We start from the raw sequence: 22,951 nt of genomic DNA, 5'->3' as shown, positions 1-22,951 counted from the left end.
CAGGGCAAACATATGATACTAACCATGCCTCCCAATACGTTCAGTTCAGGGCCTCCCTGTATCAGCTGTGATTCCTATATACTCGGTAATTCTCAGTTTCTCGTTCATGAACTTGCCCAGTCTGCTCTTGACCTCACATAAATTTTCAGCAATCCACAACATCCTTTGGCAAGGATTTCCATGTTACTCTACACAACTATCTGCTGTGCAAAGAATCACCTCCTTTGATTTTGCACCTAACCTTAAAAGTTTCATTTGATGACGCTCAGTTTCTTGCATTAAAGGAAACTGAACAGTCAATACGTAGCCACCATCCCCATGCCACCTATGATTTCGAAAGCCTCTTATCTCCCTCCTCCAATCTCTTTTACAGACTGAAGGGTCCTAGCTTATTTAACTGTTCCCCATAGGAAAGCTACGCCATGTCTTTGATCAACCTTTCTGCTGCTCTGTGAAACTTTTTAAGTTTTACTATATTCATGTTTGAAGTCACAGATACACTTTCTGTAACCCTACGAAAATTAGTCCAAACTCGTTTCTCCAAATGTTTCTAACCTCACCAAGTAGATCACGTGTGCTCGAGCAAAGCTTTAGCACATCAAAGCTACAAGCTCAAAAATTCTCTCTTCACTAAAGCACACTCCATTCTCTCTCAGTCCCTATGTGCAAGCCGACTCCATATGCACCATCCTTACCCCGTGAATAAACATCCTTCCAGCAAAGGTTAGAGACACTTGGCTGACAAGGAAAATGAACAAGAAAATGGAGAAAGGGGTGAGAAGAAATATCATGTCACAAACAACTGTCTGGGAGCCACTGGAAATGGAGGGAAGGAAAATGCAGATCAGGCAAAGAGCCAAAAAATGAAGAAACCACAATGAAGTGGACACTGAGACAATGATTAGAAGTGACGAGCAGAGACTAGGATTAGAAAAGTAAAGAGAACGGGAGGAGTCAACAACATGAAAAAAAGACAAGAATCTGACAAAGAAAGCTGGAGGCAAAAAAAACCCAGAAAATGTGACATTTGGAAGAAATGAGAGAAGATGCTGTACTCACACAACACTGAAACAGAACTTAAGATCCCAGACTCTTACCTTCGCCTGCAATTAACACGCATCTGTGCAATCCTCTGACATCCCATCCACTTCTGAGCTTGGCCTACATGGGACACTGTGCAACAAGTCCTGCTATCAGTCCCTCAGCGTGGTCAGACAGACTGCCAGCCATGAAATCCTGTTCACGGGATGCTTCTGTCTGTCTGACTGCCACCTCTCAGAGGAAAGAAAATCTGTCCGGTCCACAGACCTGACCTGCCAGCGCTAGGCTTGCTGCCTGCCAGCAGTAGGACAGACCCAGGTGGAGACAAGCAGCCTTAGCAGGATGGGAGAGAGACAGAAAAACTGCCTGAAAAACATCTGTGAGAGGCTGAGAGCGGGACTCCAGAAACCTGGAGCACCTGCTCACAAGGGCAGGAGACATTTCTAAGTATGGTTTCTATGGTTGAACCATCTTATGTGACAGATTAATTCAAGGAGCAAAGGCCCATGCAACTTAAAGGTCTAGTCACAAACGTTATTGATCACGGGTGTCAGATCCCACAAGGTGCAAGTTCTATGTGAGAGCATTAAACACGTTATGGTCACAAAGTCCATTGTTCAGCCTAAGAAAAAGGCAGGATTAAGGCTGCCTGTGAAACCTTTCTTTGGCCCCATTTGTGCAATACGCCTTCTGTGCTTCCAGAAAGATGCAGACCATCTGGAGAGAACTCAAAACAGCAAGAAGAATCAGAGCTCAAGAAAACATCACCTACACAGCAAGTATGAACAAATTTGCAATTTCCGTTATGAGGTAAAGGATGCTGGGGAAATAAACCGAGAGCCTTTTGGACAAATCTACCCTTCGTTATCCTTGGCAGATGGTAGAAGTAGTAACGGGATAAACCCAGAATAAGGACAGTGTGGGTTAGATGTGAGGAAAGTGTTTCCAACAATAAAAAAAAGACTGGAAGGGACTGTTTAGGGAGGATCTGGAGTTTTTATTATTGAAAGATTTAAGAGCAGTTTATGTAAACTTCTCTCAGGAATGCTAGCTGTAGATATCCACCTTGGAAAAGGAGGTGAACTAGATGACTTCCAAAGGTCCCTTCCTGCCCTATGAATCTGAGGTAGAGTTGCTTTAACAATGATTTGTCATAAAATTCTTCTTGAGACCATTTCCCTAGGCAATGCATGAACAGACAGGATGGACAACCAGTAAGTATTTAACTTTTTTTTTTCCTTTTCATTTTTCAGTGTGTGGTCTCAGTCTTTACCTACTGACAACATCAAAATTGTGCCCTGCAAGCCAAATCAGTAATTTCACTCTGGACTAGACTGGTCATTGATATAAGGCTGAAATATTACTTCACTACTATGAAATAATTTATTTTTGCAACACAAAGGAATGCTATCTCTACTTTGCAGATGTAGAAGTCAATCATTGACTTCAGAGGAAGATATTGTAAATGCTTACATGGATGTAGATCTGAAAAAGTAAAGGCAAAACTGCAATGATTTCAAGAGCCCTGTTTCATGCATAAGGTCCATCCTCTGCAGAAAGAATTCTTGGTAGAAAAACATTCATGTAAAACTACAAGCTGTATCATAATACACATGCAAGAAAAGAAATAATCAGAATTTCAAAATGAATCTTAATACTGGTATCTCCTAAAATATGTGCTTGACTTTGCAACTTTAACAATTTTTTAAACATATTTTTAATATTAAATATTTTACCTAAGTCCCTCCTGCCTAAAGATACAGCTTCTCCTTCCATCACCGCAGTGTTATTCTGTCCACATTATCTAATCTCTCTGCCACTCCACAATTTCTTTTTCCACTGAGTGTTGCAAGTTTTGTAATACACTTTCTTTGAAGATTAAAAAAAAAAAAAAAAAAAAAAAAAAAGATAAGGAACAAAGATAAAAAAGTTTGCTGCTACTTTCTCACCGTGTTCTTTGTTCACATAATCAACAGATGTTCACCAACCACTTCTTTTCGGTGGAATAAAGCACCCCAGCTCTCCATCTCCAGACTCCAAATTTAATTTTAGCAGCAGCAACAAAATAAGGGGGAATAGTGCAATTGGTCTGGAATGAAAATTACGTGCTTTGTCCAATTACACATGAAGCAGGAAAGCAGGAAGGTGTGTTGCCAGGGGGTTTTTTGTAGTTTTAGCAACAGTCTCACAAGAGCAGATATTTAGCAGACCAAAGTACCAAAATCAAAAAAGCTGTGTGCAAATCTCAGCTTCTACTTATTTAAGAATGTTCTCTTCATGATTATGGCAAAAGGACTGAAAAGGTGCAATTAATGCAATTTACAGTCTCTGAAAGTAGACGGAAAGTAAAATGAATCAAAAGGTGTTTTGTTCTTCTATGAAATTGTGTTTCTAGGCCATTCTTGTTAGCTTTTAATGCTCGGAGTTGACAATGTGGGAAACAGAGGAGGAAGGTAGAAGTGGGCTCTGCTGTAAGTCGCAGCCGGTTTCTGGCTGCTTGCCTGCCTCATGGGCTGCACTTCCCCTGCTCTCTGCAGGCAGCACCAACCAAGGGAGCAGATTCCTTTCGAAGAAGCTGGATTCCACTCAGCCATAAGTCCTGGGCTGACAGAAGCTTCTCACAAGGCTTATAAAAAGAAAAAGGGAACAACTAAAGGAAAAGGCTCCAAAACTCACGATGCTCATGATATGCAAGAGCTGGCAGCATTACTTTTACCGCTGCCAGGCTTGATAGTTTATCTTTGCTTGACATTATTGCCCCTCCCCACACGTGGTCAGTAACTCACTCATTCCTTCTGAGCATACACACACACCCCCCTCACCCTTTTCAGCCTCCCTACTCCAGTATGGCTCAGATACTACTTGTTTTAATGGGTTTTAGTGCATTGGTTTCTGAGCACTAATCCCAAATCTGCTATTGAATTCTTGCCCCAGTCTCACTGGCAGTCAACAGGTCTCTTGGACTCCCATATCCAACCTCAGAAAGGTTCCAACATTGACCATCTTCTCCCTCGCCTTTCTCTTGAATGCTCTTATTTAGCCTCAGTCTCAGGAGGGATCCAGAGAAAAATACCACGCAAGCCAAGCTTCGGCTAATCTCTCAGCTACTGAAATCCCCATCCAGTTCTGATATATCCTACTATGTCAAAATCACTATTTTTCAGTAGCAAGTTATTTATTTCATGTAAAAGATTTCATTTTATGCCCTGTGTCCTGTGCTTCTCTAACTCCTTTACCTTCACTACCAAAGAGAGAAACACAGAATTGTCTTATATTCAACTCTGAAAAAAGTGATGCAAAAGTAGCTCCAGCTACACCTGCATCTACTTCTGGTGGAGGCTTTGGTTCTTTTCTGTGTTCTAGGCAATTTCTGCACTGTCTGTTATAATATACTTCCATAATTCTCCTATGTCTCACTTACCTAAAGTTATTTCTAAATATATAACTATTTCCATTGGATTAAGTTACTTATACTATAAAACAGAAAAACTTACAAAAAAAAGAGATTAAGCTGATGAGTATGAATTATTTGGAAATCAGCTTCAAAACTACTTCCCCAAGTTACGGGTTTAAAGTCTCTACGGAGTCACACCTTACCAAAATCTTGATACACTTCCTCCCACCGTTACACAACTGAACGTCATCAGTGTGTGTTATTTCACACCTTGCATTTTCTCCTAAGATATTAGAGTCAAGCCACCCGGAATCCAGTCCTCCTACCCCTGCATGGCACAGCAGCAGTGGCAGCACACCGAGACAATGATACAGATGATTGATCAAGAAGTCACAGATCGGAAGAGGCTTTCTTCTGCTAGGTTTTAAGACACAGTGCCAACCCCGCCCCCTCCCCGACATCTTCCTTTTTTTTCCCCGCTATTTTTTTTTTTTTCATAAGGCTGTTGTCCAGCTTTTAAGAAACAAGTTTATGGCTAGGGAAAGTACTGTAATCAACTATTCATGATAACAGCAAGAAAGTAACCTTGAGAAGAACAGAGAGTGGATGAAACAACACTAAAACTTTTGCAAATGGTCCAAAACAGGGTCAAATAAAGAACCAAAACAGCTGTTCAGTTCAAATTGCTCTACATATTTACTGCAACTTAATACCAGCTTTGGAAAATTCCACTAAGAACAGAAATTTCTGTGTATTTCATTCAGGTATACACACAAGATCTATTTAACCAAAATTCTCTGTAAGAAGGGAAGTATCTCTTGGAACCTAAGAAGTTTGTGAGCACGTAAAACATGAAAATTATATATGCAGCAAGTAGATGAAGTAATTTTTTGTGCAGCAAAAATATGCTCTGTGTTGGATTAGGAGGAAGTAAAATGATGACAACGATTCTCTCCCAGTCTGTCAAAATATAATTACACCTCTAACTGTCTGGTAACCGGTAACAGCAATCTCTGTAGCAGAAGAGACCCTCTACTGGGTTAAAAGCTGTTACCAGGGCTTCAACAGAGAAGCTCTGCTAGAACTGTGATACTGTTTCGACAGCGATCACAGACAGTGTGTTCTGGTTTCCCTCAAATAATGCAATTAATACTTTCACTGCTTTGGGGGTAATTTATATTGATAAAAAGTTAAAAAAACTCACAAACGTTATTTTCTGTGTTATAAATTCTAAAATAAGGAAGAGCACAATAGAAATGACAAGAGATTTGTTTTACTTTGTTCCTGAAAATATAGACATACAAGCTGAAACTTCAAAAGTAACTTTATATGGATTTGCTAATATACCATTTTCTCAGTAGGAAAGCTTCAGTAATCGCATTTTATCTCATATCACTTACGTCTGTTTTAATTTAAATTGCTAATATGCTGTAATTCAAGGGCTTACCAGTACAGTCTGAGGACAACACTCAAGGAATGTGCTTTTCACCTTGATCTCCCTATACGCCAATTAAGCCATCAGTCTCAAGCCCTGGCTGCCATTGCCAGCACTTCAGAGCACCAGTGGCGTGTGCCAAGCCTGTGCCCCGAGCCCTCTGCACCCCATTACCTGACTCCCAGCCCTGCCCCTGACTCAGCACCTGCCTCCTCGCTCACGAACCTGGTTTTAGCTTCCACACCCACAGAGGCAGTGGAGCTTGCAGACTCCTCGGATACCGAGTGCTGAAGGACTGGTGTTAGCTGCTTGGTGCTGTCCACTTCTGTTTGGGCATCCTCTTCTGCAGATTGCTCTTTGACTTCTGTGTAAAAAATAAGAATAATATTTATTTATTATTTATTTAGACTATCAAAACATCTGTAAGCTTTCCCTTGTGCTGCAAACATCTGTTTTATTTACAGATAGATTAACTCGTGTAACTGTGTTCTCAGACACAACACCATTAAAAGATTAGGAAAATATTACCCTTCACATCTAGCTACAACATGAAATTGAATGCTTATGAAGTTATTTCCACAACACAGCGTGCCACTGCGGACTAAAGACGTTCAATAAGTAATGAGCAATGGGGCAGGGGGAGCATTGTTCACTGACAACCTTTTCATACGAGGTTGCAGTTTTAGACATTCTCATTCTCCCCGCTTCTCCTTTTGTGCACCTGCTGTGTCATCCCTGAACAAACATCAAGGTGAGCACACTAATCTGGGGTATAACAAACCTTTTTTTCCCCTCCCAGATTAGCTTTAACTTTGATCAATTCCCTGCACTAGTTCACTGCTGATTACACTAACTCTATGCTGGCAGAGGGTTGAGGAGGTGAAGGAAAGAAGAACATGGTTTATGCCAGCTTAAACTTCATTCCGAACTGTAGGAATATAAGCAATTTTTGCAGCATCCTTTTAATTTAGCTTAGTTGTTAGACAGAAATATATATATCTCTACAGCTGACAATGCTACTATTTGCCTGGAAAGTCTGTGTCTGCTCAGGAACATAAAACACTAAGTTGCCACTGTCTGTGCAATTTAAATCCTCTTCCCATTTGTTTTCCTCCTTTGCACAGAGTAAGTCAGGGATTTGCCAGGAGGACATGGCAATGTGCCGCTCCAAGTACATCAGACTGCACAGGAAAAAGGGTCAAGGCTGTAGAGCAATAAAATTTGGTATTTCCGCACTCCTCCATACTTTTGATTTTGAAACCTAAATAACATAAAAGTCATAGGACTCTGGCAGATGTTCTTTGGCGTATCCAGCTTAAGACACTACTGCCTCCTCCTGTCAGTGTCCATGGCTGCTACATCTGTCCCCACAGCAGAGCCAGACCAGGGACCCGCACCTGGGGCACACACCACCTAAAACCACCAGTGAACATGGGCTTCAGCTAAGAGGCCGATACATACAGCTCTTTCAAAGAAGACCAGTTAGAGTAAAGCAGCAGATTGTTTAGAAGATTTAAGCAGAAGATACATTCACTTTTTAAAAAAAATTAATACACAACATGTCAAAATATAATCAAATACTGCAAAGTATAAATGATTCACGTGGAGAAATGGACGGGTAAAAGAATCTGTGACATGGATGGGCATGCACAAAAACCTGCTACAAGCTTTAATCTTATTTATCGGTACAATAAAAGAGAGGAAAATTCTCAGAACATAAAACTGCACAGCGTGGTCTGTAGTGCCGAAATTATATATGCACTAGAGCACATGGAGAAGGGAAAATCTTTCTTATTTCATATACAGAGATTGAAGTAAAATTGTTCTTTAACCTAGACTGAACTCATTTAGGAAGACAATGTATAATATTTTAAACGCTCAATGACGGCATCTAAAATATACTGAAGAGAAACACAAATTAAGAAAAAACAGTAAGAAATTCTTCTTAATGACTGGGCGTGCCAGATACTTATTTGAGCTGGTGTAAACTGGAATCACTTCACCTATTTCAGTTACACTGCTGAGTAACATACCTCTGAAATGTTTTTGGACATCTGAAACATCCAAAAATGACTACCTGTCCAAAAGCCAAATGGCTTGTGTTAAACCCATTCCACCAACCTATCCTGAAAAAAAAAATTCTGGAGATCATTTGACACTAAATAACTGTTTAGTTTTGTTGGGAATACATCCCTTGTAATAGTAAATGGCTCCATACAGAAAACAAAACAAAATAAACCAAACTCCCCCACCCTTAGTTTTTGGCACGTTTGAACAAACAATCTCTGCAATCATTCCTGGATGAGGATTCCCAAAACAGGCAGCGTCCAGCAGAGCCATTCATAACAGTCTGTAGTGCATTTCCAAAGTATGTTGGATCTGAAGGATAATTTCGTGCCAGTAACCCCCAAATTTCTAAATACAACCTCAACGAAGAGCGCAAAACATAAATACCTGTAAGGAAGGCAGATGCCAAATCGCTGAAAACGAAACCCACAACACAGCCCAGGACAACCACGCATGAATTGCTCAAGGAAGACCACCAGAAATTGTGGCCTTGCCCTGATCCATCTTGGCAACTTTATTTAACCTAGTTAAACTTTGCAAAAGGAACTCTGCTTTATTGTGTGCCTGCAGAAACTTTCAAGTACGCAAAAGCCATTTATTCTTTGCCAGCTTTCATCTCATTATACATTAATGGGCACCCATTACACTGGAAAGGCAAAGTTCACAGGCACTAACTCATTCTCAAGAACTCTGGACTGTGTGAGAAGACACAGATTGTTTCACTACACACTATGACTATATGAGCTTACATCCTTATGGTGCTTTTTTCCCCTGCTGTTTGCTTCTCTAGAAAAGAAGGGACCCAAATTATACTAAATGAGACAAACAACATCTCAACTGCTGTCTCTGCAATAAAGCAAACTGTGTCTCAATATGCCGTTGGAAGACTGAAAACACGGTGCTCACCAAACAGAATGAAAATAGTGTTTATGTTAGTTGTGCATGCCATACTTCAACTTTGTGAAAGTTTTCCAACACAAGATTAAGGAAGAACAGAAGAAATGCATCTCACGAGTCAAACTCCTAGGAGATGGGAGTCCAGCACTGGCAACTGCAAAGGGACAGCAGATACCCTCATCGCTGCCTCAGGTGTTCTTGGAAGCATCTGGCACAATACATTAACTGCTTTTCACTGTATTTAATGAACGTTCATCAGACTTGGTTATGGCATCCTACTTTGAAGCTTCTGGGAATGAAGGAGCCATGAATGATTAATAAATGCAAAGCTCATTTGCAGATTCCTATATAAGGCCTTATTTTGCATCCTATTTTCATGATTGCTTCTGTCACCAGACATAGCAGGGACATTTCAGGGGTCTCAACTGTTGCTTACCGAGATGTTCTGCAAGAGGGAATAACATGCTTTTAACCAGCAGGTGCAATTGTTATTTTTGCCCAAGGAAGGGGTAGTGCTGTGTCAGAAAACGGCTATCGGGACAAGATGTCTTACACAGCTTCATAGGGGTCTACAGAAGTACGACCAACACCAAAATGCTCTACTTCTAGTAGTTTAGACCAATAAAGAAACCAGGTCATTGTAACAACAATATGAAAAGGAATCTTAACAAGGGAATGTAAATTGTGAATTGAAAATGCGTATCTAGTACTACAATTACCAAGTTTCATTCACTGCCCCAATTTAGGAACAAACCAAGTTTCCACGAGTCAGAGTTCATATTCTGTTACTGCTCTGGACACAATTTCCTAGAAACACCACCCCTCCTGCGACTGTCTGAGGAATTCAGACTGGCACACACAGCGATCGCTTATGCGTGGAGATCTTTCACGTACTGGAACTTTGTACGTATAGGTTTTAGCAGCTGAACACAGGGGAACAAACGGACAGGCGGTGGCTAACCAGTCCCGTGCAGGTCACCTGCAACCCTTCCAGACAGCAGCGAGCCAGGCCAAGGTATACCAAAAGACATGCAGAAGGCAATGGCTGCTAATAGCTACTGCTATTACTTGGGCTGCACCGAGTTTGTAGTCACCCACCCTTGCCTGCTAAAAACACAACCATGGCAGAGAAAGGGAAAAAAACATACTGAAGTTTGAGTGTGATGGTAATAACCACATGCAAGAACCGTTTCTCCATGGACAGAGGCATACTTTCTTCATCTTAAGTCAACATTGTAAGATTTTATTCACAACAACAAACAACAAAACGTAGGACCACATCAGAATTGTTCTGTTGGGTTTCTTTTTGCAAGTGCTACGCATGTATTTTCTTTTAAAACCACCACTCATCTATTTTTTTTCTATCTGAAGAGCATCCTGGTGATTTACTTACTGCAACAGTTGTTATATGGAGATGAGACGAAAGCCCACAGTTACTGTTTTCTGTACATTTCAGTGTGGATTTTGATACTTTTCATTCAAATAGAACTCCTGTTTGTTAAATACATTTTATACAGAAAATAACTTTGTGCAAATGTTGTACCGTCTATAAAATAAAAATAAGGTTTTCAGTGTAGGACCATTTAAACTATAATTTCGGTAATTCTAAACACAAGACACCATATCATGGATAACCAGCTCCAAGTGATCTGTGATCAAGGAACTTCCTAAACAGCACTCATATAATTATTTTTTCCATTAATTTGTTCAGGTCTTTTTGAAACCCATGTAAATTTTTCATGCCCAAAGCATCCACTAGCAATGAATTCTATAATTTAAGTAGATGCCCAGTGCAAATGCACCTACCTTTGTGCTCTGAACATGACCTGATGTCCCCTAGCTTTTGTGTTGCAAAACAAAATGAATCATCATTCCCTGTTCATTTTCTCCATACCACTCATTGTTTTGTGGGACCCTACTAAATTCCTCTCCAGTCATATCAGATCAGGTTGAAGTCTTTTACCTTAACTGATCCCCTCACAGAAGCTATTATTTACTTCTTGTCATACTTGTTGGCCTTTTCTGTACTTTCCCAATTACAGCTCATCCTTTTGGAGAAGGGGAAGCAGAACTGCACATGGCATTTAACATACAGTCATACCACGGGTTTATAAATCAACAGTAACAAAAAACACACTGATGCTTTTTTCCCCTTATCCCTTTGCCAGTAATTCTTAGAATTTGATATCGTTCAAGTTATAAAAGCTAATGCAATTCTCAGAAGAACTACAGGTGTACCACTTGCTCAGGTAGCAACAGCTGTTTAAGAGTGATTGTTTATACAAAATTAGGATGGCGATTTTCCCCTGTATGTCCTTTTACATGCATTACTACTGAATTTAAGAGTCATTTCATTCTCTATGGTCAGTCTTCAGTGCTTTGCAGCTGGGTACCTCTTTTATTACACTAAGTAAGTTTATTTTACCAGCCACTTTTTTCCTTTTTGTACCTGACCCAGAAAAGGGTTACTAGGGCAGATGCTTATGTGACTCCAACACCAGCCTGGTTTATATTACGATGTTAATTAGGTGGGACTGAGGTCTGAATTTCTCTAATATTTCTTCCACCAAACTGGAGAGTTGGTGTCAACACTGCATTATGAAAAATTTAGACAGGTCCACAGAACTAAAACATACACAAAACAGCACTGTTTCCAGTGAGGAAAAGAGCATATGGCACACAAGATACATGCTACTATTTCAATGTATTTGACTGGTAATGTGAACACAAGCAGCAGCAGCAGCGTTAAGCTTCACAGAAATGGGAAGGTGGAATATTCTGGGTCCTCGAAAACTTCCAAAACCTGCTGGTTATGTTTAACAAAGCAGAGTTTGATACCAATACTGCAAAAGCAGTACTGAATAAATAAGAAAAAAAAGAGGTTGCATTTCAGAAACAACCTCCACAATTAAAAACTCAGTAAGGTTAGATTTTATTTGTAAATAACAGATTCCACCTGCTACAAAATATTCCACCTACTCTCAAAACACCTGAGACAGAGATATCAGTCAGAAGGAAAAAAATCAGATTTTTCTAAATGGCCCATTTTAAGCATGCATGATGATAAATGTTATTATCAAGTAAGCCTGTAATGATTTAAAGGCAAATATCAAATAACATCCTGTTGTGTCTGGTTTCCTTATTACAAACAAATTACCAGAATACAAAGGAAAATAATAAGATGCTTGCAATAACAACAACAAGGTGCTTCAGTTATGCTGAATTTTTCAGTGGCTGGACAGGTAGGAATCAGCTGCATAAGAAAGAAGGAACTACTCCTTTTATAATGAGCACAGGGAATATTAATTGCCTTAAAACATATATCTACAGGCAATGTCCTCAGTAGTATCAATTCTTCCTTTCATTAACTTTAGAAGCAATAATCAGTATAGTGATGAGACCAAAGTATCTGTCAGAAAAGCACAAAGTGGACTTTAAAAGGTCTTTGGTGTTAACGAGTTGATAAGAGCTTTTGCCATTGATTCACCCAAACCAGGACTTGCTCTTAGGTGTGTTTTACTTGTTTTAGTGGGAGGTTCTACTCAAGTATGCTTCTAACTGGTACAAAAGGTGACTGTATTTTCTCTAGTAAGTAGGATATTGCAGTAATTTTTTTCCTCTAGAAAAGTGCTTTTCAGGCTGCTTCAAAGCTGATGAGATTCTGGATTAGTCCAAAGTTCTCTGCCAGCTTCTACACAGATTACTTTTCTCCACTGAGAACTGTTTTTTTCTGGTTCTTCTGCGCTTTGCCCAGAGACAAAAGAAGCTGGTTAGAGGAAGGCTTCAGGGAGTTAACATGAAAGAAATCAACTCGCCAGGCAATGTTGCTGGGTCTGAAAATAACATTACTAATGACTGTAACAAAGGCAAGGAGCTATTGGTTGATAATATCATACAGATTCTTCTATGTATTATCAATTCTGAAGCCTCCAGAAACCATGGGGAGGTAAGGGTCCGTTATTAAGTACTAATTTAAGAATTGGTTGACCTCGTACAGATAGTAGACAGAATACCCGATCGATTTACTATGGGTTTCGGTCCCAAGAGACTCAGCAGTTAACTAAACTTATTCCACTGCCCTTCTCCCAGATCGGAGTCTGAATCTCAACATTTGTATGTGACACAAAGACAGGAAGAATTACAGACTCTAGGATGAGTAGCATATTTCACAAGTGTTCTCAAAAAAAAAAAAAAAAAAGAGGGAATAATCAAAGAATTAACACACAAAATTCAGTTTCAGTCAACTTAAATGCAGAACAAGAAAATACCAAGTACAGAAACTGGCTTAAACTAATAGAAGTTGGGAAATAGAAGCAGAAGCTAAGTCTTCATTAATAGTAAAGGGCCACCAAACCTACAGAAAGCTCACCAAGAGGTATTTGTTCCATTATTTCTTTCTTCAGATCAGCATATTTTGTATTTGCATCTGTGTGTGCACACACAGGCACATGCTTTCCAGACTTCTGTGTTTTGGTTTGGGGTTTCTTTGGCCGTTACAGAGATTTGCTCATTGCTCATCAGAAGAAAACTCCTCTCATGGAGAGGAACAACACAAGGGCACCTACAGGAAAACACAGTATTCTACAACAAACTGTATTTTATCGATAGCTAGAAAACTGGAAGGCGTTGACGGCTGGAAGGTCTTGACAAGACCAGAAGCAATGGGCACAAACTGCAACACAGGAGGTTCCCTCTGACCATCAGGAAACGCTTTTTTAGTGTGAGGGTGCCTGAGCACTGGAGCAGGTTGCTCAGGGTGGTTGTGGAGTCTCCGTCCTTGGAGATACTCAAAAGCCATCTGGACATGGTCCTGGGCAACTGGCTCTGGGTGGCCCTGCTTGAGCAGGGGGTTTGGACCAGATGGCCTTCAGAGGTCACTGCCAACCTCAACCATTCTGTGATGCTGTGGGTGCTAAAATGATGGGAGGGATGGGTAATCTCAATGTTGGTTGGATAGAAAAATACCAGTGTAAAGTAACTGGTGGGAACCACAGTGAAGAAAAATGGAGCCAGTAACAGAGAACTGGAAAGACAAATACAAAACTGAGAAGCAAAATAGTCACCAAGACAGAAACCAAGAAATCAGCAAGAGAGACAGGGCTGGTGGGTAAAGGAAAGGAGTCTATCCTGAGGTTGACAAGAAGCTGAAAGTCTAATAATTCAGTAGAAGTAGTTGCCAGCACCATTTTTTAGGAAAAAAGTTGACTTGGCTCCAAACAGATCTTTTTTCCAAATTCCAAAATTTCCTTTTTCCAATTCCAAATCCCTCCTCCCTTTCCATCCTTAAGAATGCTACGTTCATTTATACTAAAGCAAACATAGCACTTGGCAGAAAACAGGCAGGGCTCAGAAATCACTGTAGTTGGCGGGGATAATGACCCATACTGAAATGATCAGAACGGCACACAGCTTACCCTGCTTTGCTTCCTATTCTGCCTGTTTTTACATATGAGATTACAGAATTTTGTTACGGGTAGGAACTTGTTTCCTGGACTGCCATTAAAATGGCCGTTCCTTAGCATTACAAAAAAGCCACTTCAGGAAGATTTTCTTTTTTTCTTTTTAACAAAGATTTGTGTCAACATTACAAATGGAAAGAACATATAATATTGAGTACTTACGTTCTCCCTTGCCTTTTTCCCCATAAAAGATTTGACAGCTAGAAAACACCTCTTTATTCTAGGTGGGATTATATGGGGCATCTCCTTTTTCCCTCCCTGTGAGGAAAGTGCTCATTCCTCCTGCATTGCTCCCTTCCCTAAAAGTAGAGTTTATTACACTGACTACAACTTTTATAGTGTGGACTTCTCTCATTTTATGAAAATTAATTAATTCACAAAAGCGCTCCAGTAATGCTAAACTCCATAAATAAAACAAAACAGAAACAACCTCCCAAACCCAAACAAACAAGAAATAAAAACCTCACACAGTAGAAGAATTCCTGATCATACTCAACACGTGAAAAAAAACAATGGAAAAGAAGCTAGAAGTACGGAGACTCAAACTATGTCAGAAGTTGCATGTCAAGAGTTTTTGTATGTTCAGATGATCTCATTTCAAGTTTTGTAATATTACTATATTGTGTTTTGGTTTGCCAACTACTACAGCAAATTGTTGGCAAGTCTACTTTTTGCAAGAAAACAAAAAAAAGCTGTTATATTCAAAGTAAAAATTCATAAACTGGAACACAAATATACTCCAATTTGATTAACACAGTTTTACATGGAGTAAGAAACTGGGATTACTCCTTCTCCCACAGTATTATCATTAAAACAGATAAGCGCTTAGAAGTTTTAGAAGCAGTCAGCCTTTTCAATTAATATGATCAAACCTCTATCACATGGTATTCAACTTTTAAAATAATGTAATTGCAATTCTGTCTGTATCAAACTGCTCAAGACAATAATGCTCTTTCAAGTCTATTCCGGTTCCCCCTGTCAAAATGGGATTTCAGACCTATGTATTTTCACAAGGCTTCTTTCCACTTAAGAGTACATTTTGCAAAACCATCTTGGGCTCAGCACTGAAGTGATGGTGCATCACTTCCAGAAGCAGACCCAGCAGAGTCTTTGTCTATCAAGATTTCTAGCACAGTGTTCCACTGCTCCCTGTACCTTTAGAAATAAGCATCAGTCCTCTGTGACAGCCAGGATGACTCTGATGAAGGATAATGGAGAGACTTATCTATATGCACTCCTGGAGTCTCAAAAATAATTATCTGTGTCCCTCTCTCCTTTGAAGTAAAAACTGCTCTCAGGTCTCTGTTGAGGAACTTTGTTATTAATGACATGTAAAGTCAAGAAAAATACACCTATCACTAAATCCCCTACACAGCAGTGTACCAGCAGTGGTTAAGCTTGAATTTCTTTTTGGTTTGGGTTTTTTTTAAAAAACATATTTTAAATTTACAAAACTTACCACTTACAATCACACTTTCTGTCCCCTTTGCTGATTTTCATAAGACTTTTTCTAGCACATGGGATCAGAAGAGTAATAAATGGAATACAGGACACAATTACAACTAGACTTCCTTCCTCCTACTCTGTTTTTCTACAGAGAAATACCTGCTACAACTTTTTCACTTTCGACTTTAATAACTGGTAATTATCTACTTGTAGAAGCTGGAAAAGACCAAGTTCACTACCATCAGCAGCTTATTACCAGGGGCAGAAAAACAACTGACAGAATAAAACGATGCAGCATCCTTGTATTAAGCTTTAATCTCGACTCCCTCCACAAACCATTAACAACACTTAAATTCAACACAAGTTGTAACTAAACACTCATGACACTCCCCAAAGCCTAGAGGCTTGAGTACAAAGCCTTCACCACAGTTCATCAGCTAGCAAGTACGAAGCAAGAGACTAGCATATACAGTTGAAACTCATCCTCCATCCACTTGGTAATTTCAGCCTCCTCTTTTATAAGCTTTCACTACTGCAACCATATTCCTGTATGGTCTGTGTAAGATGCTGCTGCAAAATGGCTCTTTTGAGGTCCTCTACTTTTTCTCCCTATAAATCTACACTAAGCACAGATTCTTGTCTTCCATCTTTAAGGACCTCACAACTCCACCTCCTTTACTTAGCAGCTATGAGAGTAATTTGACAACTCCCTTAACTCAGCTGGCATTTCCATGCAATTGCCGGCCTGACCGCCACCTTCTGCTGTTAGTGTCTCTGTGCTTCCCTCCACTTCGCTCATTACACCTAATTAAATTTATAAACCCTTATGTCTCAATGCATTTTTAAGGCTTATTTCTGTCAAACGACAAACTTCCGCCAATTGGCCATGGCATCATCCTTCCTGGCAGGTTTCATCCTTCTACGCATATTCAGTCCCTGGTTAAAAACAGGCAAATGGCTACAGACATGTGCCTGGCAAAGAGATGACAGTTCTTCACCATGGCCTTTATCTTGTGTGTTAGCTCATCTGCTCGTCTCTTTAGACTCTTAACCTGCCAGAACAGTAATCACAGACTGTTACAACAGTACTCGGTCCAGTACAATGAGATCCCTCTGGTAACAGAAGCATTTGGGTACTATCATAACAAATATTTACAAAAGCAAGAACAGAGGTTTATCTTGTTTCCTAAGCAGCAATAGGAAGCATTAACGTTTGGTTATCCCGATTATCCCTTTGGTATATAATCTGCTGTAGTTAGCTGAAGATACAGGTCAATAAGTAATACTGTATTTTGGCAGGTATTCTAAAAATAGCAGCTACCACTTCACAGGTTTTATTTTTTTACAAAACCAGAAAAAGAGCCTCTACATAACTACACTACGAAGGCATTCCCATTAGACGATTTGAAAGCAATAGGTTCAAATAGCTTTAATTAATATAGGTTTAAATAACACACAGCATTTTTCTTTTCTATCTGCCCAAATACACATCTCATACTACAAAATGAAAGAAATATTTCTTGTCTACCAAAGTCCTGCATGATTAAATGCATTTCCGAGACAGAAGCAATAAGCAGGCAGCATCAACACTATACTCTCATTACCTGTTTCCACAGTGTTTTCTGTTTCTGCTGCCTCCAAACCATCCATACTGTCTTCATCCTCCACTGCAGTTTTTCCTCTACTCCGAGGCCTGCAAACATAAGAAGGGAAAACTCTTTCTAAACTGAAAGCATTTTTTAAATTTTGACGTTTAAAATTTAAATTAGGATTTAAATAATTTCATTTTGAGGGATAAATGTCAGCACTAAATTATGTAACATTTAAGCTAACCCATGATTTGAGTCTTGTACAAACCAGAAGTTTCCTCCCCTATTTTCCTGTTCTAGGTAATGTGCTCAACAATGTACACTTGAATCAGCAGTTGCCCCCTTAAGTTTTTCTGATTATTCTTACAAGAAAAATACAGTAACAAACTTTTACTGATCAAAAAATACATTAAATTAGCAAGATTTTAAGATATGAGCATTCTGTTTGCGCCACATAGGAGATAACTACAGATAGATAGGAGAGAACATAATCCAAAATCTGGCCAGTAGTTACAAACACTATAAAATAGATACCGATCCATCCAGAGCATCTGTCGTGGTTTAACCCAGCAGGCAGCTAAACACCACAAAGCCGCTCCTGCACTTCTCCCCCCTGCCCCCCCCAGTGGGATGGGGGAGGGAATTGGGGGGGGGGGGAAGTAAAATTAGTGGGTTGAGATTAAGACAGTTTAACAGGACAGAAAAGGAAAGGAAAATAATAACAACGATAAAAGAGTTAGAATATACAAAACAAGTGATGCACAACACAACTGCTTGCCACCTGCCGACCGATGCCCAGTTAGTTCCCAAGCACCGGCCCCTCGCCAGCTCTCTCCCCAGTTTATATACTGGGCATGACATCACATGGTATGGAAAATCCCTGTGGTCAGTTGGGGTCAGCTGTCCCAGCTGTGTCCCCTCCCAACTTCTTGTGCCCCCCAGCCTCCTTGCAGGTGGGGTGGGGCGAGAAGCAAAAAAGGCCTTGACTTGGTATAAACACTGCTTAGCAAAAACTAAAACATCGGTGTGTTATCAACATTATTCTCACACTAAATCCAAAACACAGCACTGCACCAGCTACTAGGAAGAAAATGAACTCTATCCCAGCCGAAACCAGGACGGCATCCTTGGAAGCAATTTCTACAGAATAATAATGATGCTAAAGCAATTAATTTGAAACACGTATTATTTTCAGTGAAACAAGTATTATGACACATAAAACAAAATGTTATGAGAGATGACTAGATGTCATCACATTAAAAGAAGTCATCACATGACGACAGCACATCAAAAATAAAATACCTGGCAGATTTGTTTCAATTTCAACCAAGGTCTGATGGAAAGCAGACAGGTTTGTGCCACAAATTCCAGCCTTTTTTCCCTGCCTGGCTCTTCAGCAACTAACGTGGTGGGCTGCTGAGAAGCCCAAGCATCCAGATTCCCAGCTGTTCAGCAGCCCATTTGAAAGGGAGCCAAGAGCTTGGCACCTCGCCTCCCAAATTTTCAGGCTACTTGGCAACCCGCCTGGTGTGCTGACAGAAAGCCTGGGAGACCCTGGGAGCTTCTGATTCCAAGTACACAAATTCTGAGCGGTTTGGGGCATCTCGGCAGTTCCAACGTCCCAGAGCTCCCAGGCAACCATTCACCCAACCAACATGCCTTGAATCGGGATGCCACGCAGGCCAGCACACAGGCACCCTGCTTGCCCCCCCCCCCCCAAAACAAAACTGCTCCAGTTCCTCTTTCACAGAGGATTCTGAAAGGTTTGGGCTTAGTTCTATGTTGGGGGTGAAAAGGTTTGGGGTTTTTTTTAAGTGATTAAATCATTCCAAAACCAGTATTTCCTTTTTTTTGCACAGTCTGTTATAATACTTAAATCTATCCAAACTACTTCCACAGAACTAGATCTGCTACACTGGCTATGAAATAAACTCTGTCATGCAACGCCTTTGGTTCTCATGGATCAAAGAGGGTAACATGCACAGAACTGGAACCATCTTTTGAGTCTACATGTGTTGTTCTCCTGCTAGAAGAGTGACTGTCTCGGACTACCTAACAAGAAGACCCCGTCAAATTGTGTCGGGACCAGTTTTGTCTCTGCAAAGGAGGAAAAGAAGAATCAAAAACGAGGCTCAAACCAACGCCTGAACAAACACACTCCATTTACAAAGGAGCTGAGGTGAAGAGCAAAGTGAGAAGAGATGAAAGACAGAAGGACTTTTCGTGACATCCCTATGAAATTTGTTCAGGTCAATGCCGGAAAACATAGGCACAGTGGAAACCCTAAGGATACAAGGTTATCTATTCCCTAGCCTGCTTCTCTGTAAGGAGTGACAGCATACATGTAACACACAAAGTAATACCCTTCTCAGACGAGCGAGAAGCCAGTATCCCCTTCAGTTATTTGCCACCTTACAAGCCTCCAGTGCAGTTTCTTAAAACACGTTTCACAAATATTTAAGCCAGAATAAACCGCACAGCGACCCGAAGAAACTGTCTCATACTCCTCCCTTCAGCCACCACATCAGCCCATCTACGCGTACGGCAATCGGCGAACTGGCTGGAAGGTGGACACGTTTTGGAAGTGGGAAGGCCACAAATGATTCTCGCAGCAGCATCTGAGATCATCACACAGATTTATTCCCATCTGTAATGAAGAGTAGGGAATAGAGGAAATGGAACGTCATACTCATTGGATGGAATAGGCTCTTCCAACAAGATTGAGATACATCAAGAAAGACATAACACTCTTCTAACACTTACAAAAACAATGCAGCTGGCAAGAACACAAGTGCATTTAAATATTACATTTCTTGTAGTTCTCCACAACATCCCAGCACATCAGCCAGCACCAGATGAAAGGATGGGAATACAGGTAAGTGAAATCACTTCTCTTGGTGCAGGAATGCTCAAAAGCTTTACGGAACACAACCAGCTAAGACCAGGGATTATTTCTAAATCCTATCCCAATTATTCTTCTACCAACTATCCGTCTGCAACGCAAAGTTACAAGTTTGTACTAAACCAGGATTACTTTGAAATCATCACAAACATAAAAGGTAATTCTGCTTTCTTCACAGGTACCCCATGTCAGTATTCTCCAACACAACCCTGTAGGTGAAGGTCACTGGATAGTGGAAGATGATGATTGTTCATTTAATAATTTACATATGGCTTTAGATTTTCTATTAAAACTACATTTCATGCATTAAACACCAAAGTACCTCACAAAACCTTTTTAAACTTTTTGTTTAAACAAGAGCAGTATCCACTCCTTGAACTCCCCACCGTATTTTAGCAACCTATTTAATACTAAGAAAAATCAGAGGTTTCATTTAATTAAACATAATTGCTTCTTTCAGCAAAAGATATAACCATGTCTGGTGTTTTCTTGCCATTCCCTTCCCCCAAATATTCTACAAAAAGACTTCAATCGTGCAGGTTTTAAATAAACTGAAGAAGTGGTGGAAAAAATACTGGACTGTATTGTTAACTTATTTTTGCTAGTTACATTCGTTGCATAACCATCAGAAGAGATTTCATAGCCTACAAATTTATATTTGGCTTAGAAAAAAAAAATAATTCAAGTCACAAAACACTGAAATACAAACTGTACTGACAACTGTAATTTGTTTCCACAGAAAGTGCCATATGAGAAGGCCATATAGCATACCTAATTGTTGCAATCAACATTTGTAATAAGAATGGATTGCTTGATGTTATTTGAATTAAGTTTATACATTTTATTTAATAGTTTTATACATAAAGCTTTTGTCTGGTTTGCATAACACTAGATTTTTCCACTGACAAACCCTGTAAATTTTTTATTTTTCTATTTACTTATTCCACTCCCCCTTAAATAAAGTGGGAAAAGCAACCTGTGCTGTGTTATTCTTCAGGGACTTGACTTCCTCTTCTGAAGGAGGATGCAAAAAGGCTGCTGGGGCAAGACAGTGGCGGGGCCGGCTTTTGCTGCCTTAAAACAATTACAGAACAGCCCATGACTATTCCCCTTCGCTCACACAAAGCCAGACAGTACTGAACAATAGTTCAATTGCTATATTGAACACTGTAACCTCAGTTCTGCTCTAGATCTGGAAGCTCAATCCCAAACTTTCTTACTAGGAGGGGTAACTACATCATGCTTTTACATATCATTGCAGAAACCCCATCAGTTCGTGACAGCAGAAGTACCAAACACAGATGAGCCACGTCTCCTACAGCTTACAAACCAAGAACAAAATGTACAGGCAGAGCCTGACCAATACAGACTCTACAAGAAAACAATAAATATTAGTCAGTACAACAGGCAGTGGCCTTGGTACGCAGGCTGAACTGCTGCCAAGGTTTCTGCGATTGGCTTTCTCGCTTGCCTTTTTCCTATAACGGAGTTGAATCTCGAAGGAAAAAACAAAAGCACATCTATTTACGTTTAAAAGAACAGACCCACTGAGAGAAATATAACTTAAGTGTTTAAAGCACATGCAACATTTCATGAAACAAAGTCAACAAAAGACAAAACTACACTTTTTTATGTATATAGGACTCCAGTTGAATATAATTACTGTCTACAATAATTTTACTCAGATTTGCATAAAATGGAGTCATTTATCAAAATCCTTTGTGACCTACTCCTAAATTTGTTATCAGTTAGCTTCCTTAGCTAATGCCTTTCATTAATCTCCATCTTTAAATACACCACAGTAAACAAAAATCTCGTAATTCTTCTCTGGGTAAGCAACTAATTAAGTTTAGCCCACAGGAAAAAGAGCCCAGAAAAACCTTTTGCAGGGCTCAGCAGAGCATTAGGTACTCCCTCTGCATTGGGGGAAAGCCTCGCTGAGGCTCTCTCAAAGCCTCACCGACTTTACTAACACAGGAAGATCACCAGGCACCCGAGTGGCTTCTGCTGAATTGCATGGAGAGCAGCGCGGATGCACGATGCTGGGAGAAAATGGAAAAGTGTCTTATTCACCTGCCAGTAATCAGATATTACTACTTTTTTGTTTTGTTTTGTTTTTTAAATACATGACATTTTTTGCATGTTTGGGTCTTTCTTGTTTTGGTTTGGGTTTTTTTAAAGGCAATAGCAATAGCACCATAACCTGACAAGTATACTGTAGATCAAAAGTACGTCTTGGATCTTACTCATTCTTTCCACAAAGTGATCAGGAATAAGGCCATGGGCCAACATCTCCTGGGACTACATGAAATAAGTGACAAAGCTACTATGCTCAGATGCCTGTCACTGCCAGGCTGCTAGTTTATCATTACCCAGAAGTTACTGCCAGACACCAGTTTCTGCAAATTCTCCGTAAGTTGCTACCAACAAAATCAGGTGACAATTTGTTCAGACCATTCATCAAAACTACCTTACTAACCCAGTGCATTTTGTTTCAGGCTTATGAGAATGTGTTCATACAAACCACTCCAGAGCTTCCCCTCTTTCTCAAATCCTTAAACCTCTAGATCGTTCGGGGAGAAACTACCTCCTGCCTACGCTTTGCAAACTGCTGAGCAAAATGATGGTACTAAATATATAAAACAGGGCCAATAACCTTAAAAAGCGGTGTAACATCTGGGATACAGTAACATCCTAAACCAGCACAGATGTCTTGTTAAA

General features: G+C 40.0%; 1 protein-coding gene across 10 annotated transcripts in view; it reads right to left on the bottom strand.

Moving 5' to 3' along the window:
• Positions 1-22,951, bottom strand: part of KMT2C (lysine methyltransferase 2C) — a 200,687-nt gene that overhangs the window by 132,008 nt on the left and 45,728 nt on the right. For all 10 annotated transcript variants that reach the window (XM_069778217.1, XM_069778221.1, XM_069778222.1 and 7 more), the window contains 2 exons: positions 17,344-17,432; positions 6,096-6,234 (listed from right to left, as the gene is read on the bottom strand). In XM_069778217.1, the coding sequence (XP_069634318.1) occupies positions 6,096-6,234; positions 17,344-17,432 (228 nt within the window). The remainder of the gene's footprint in view (positions 1-6,095; positions 6,235-17,343; positions 17,433-22,951) is intronic.

Source organism: Haliaeetus albicilla, chromosome 2, assembly GCF_947461875.1.
Source record: "Haliaeetus albicilla chromosome 2, bHalAlb1.1, whole genome shotgun sequence".
Lineage (NCBI taxonomy): Eukaryota > Metazoa > Chordata > Aves > Accipitriformes > Accipitridae > Haliaeetus > Haliaeetus albicilla.
This window is presented reverse-complemented; position numbering and strand designations above follow the sequence as displayed.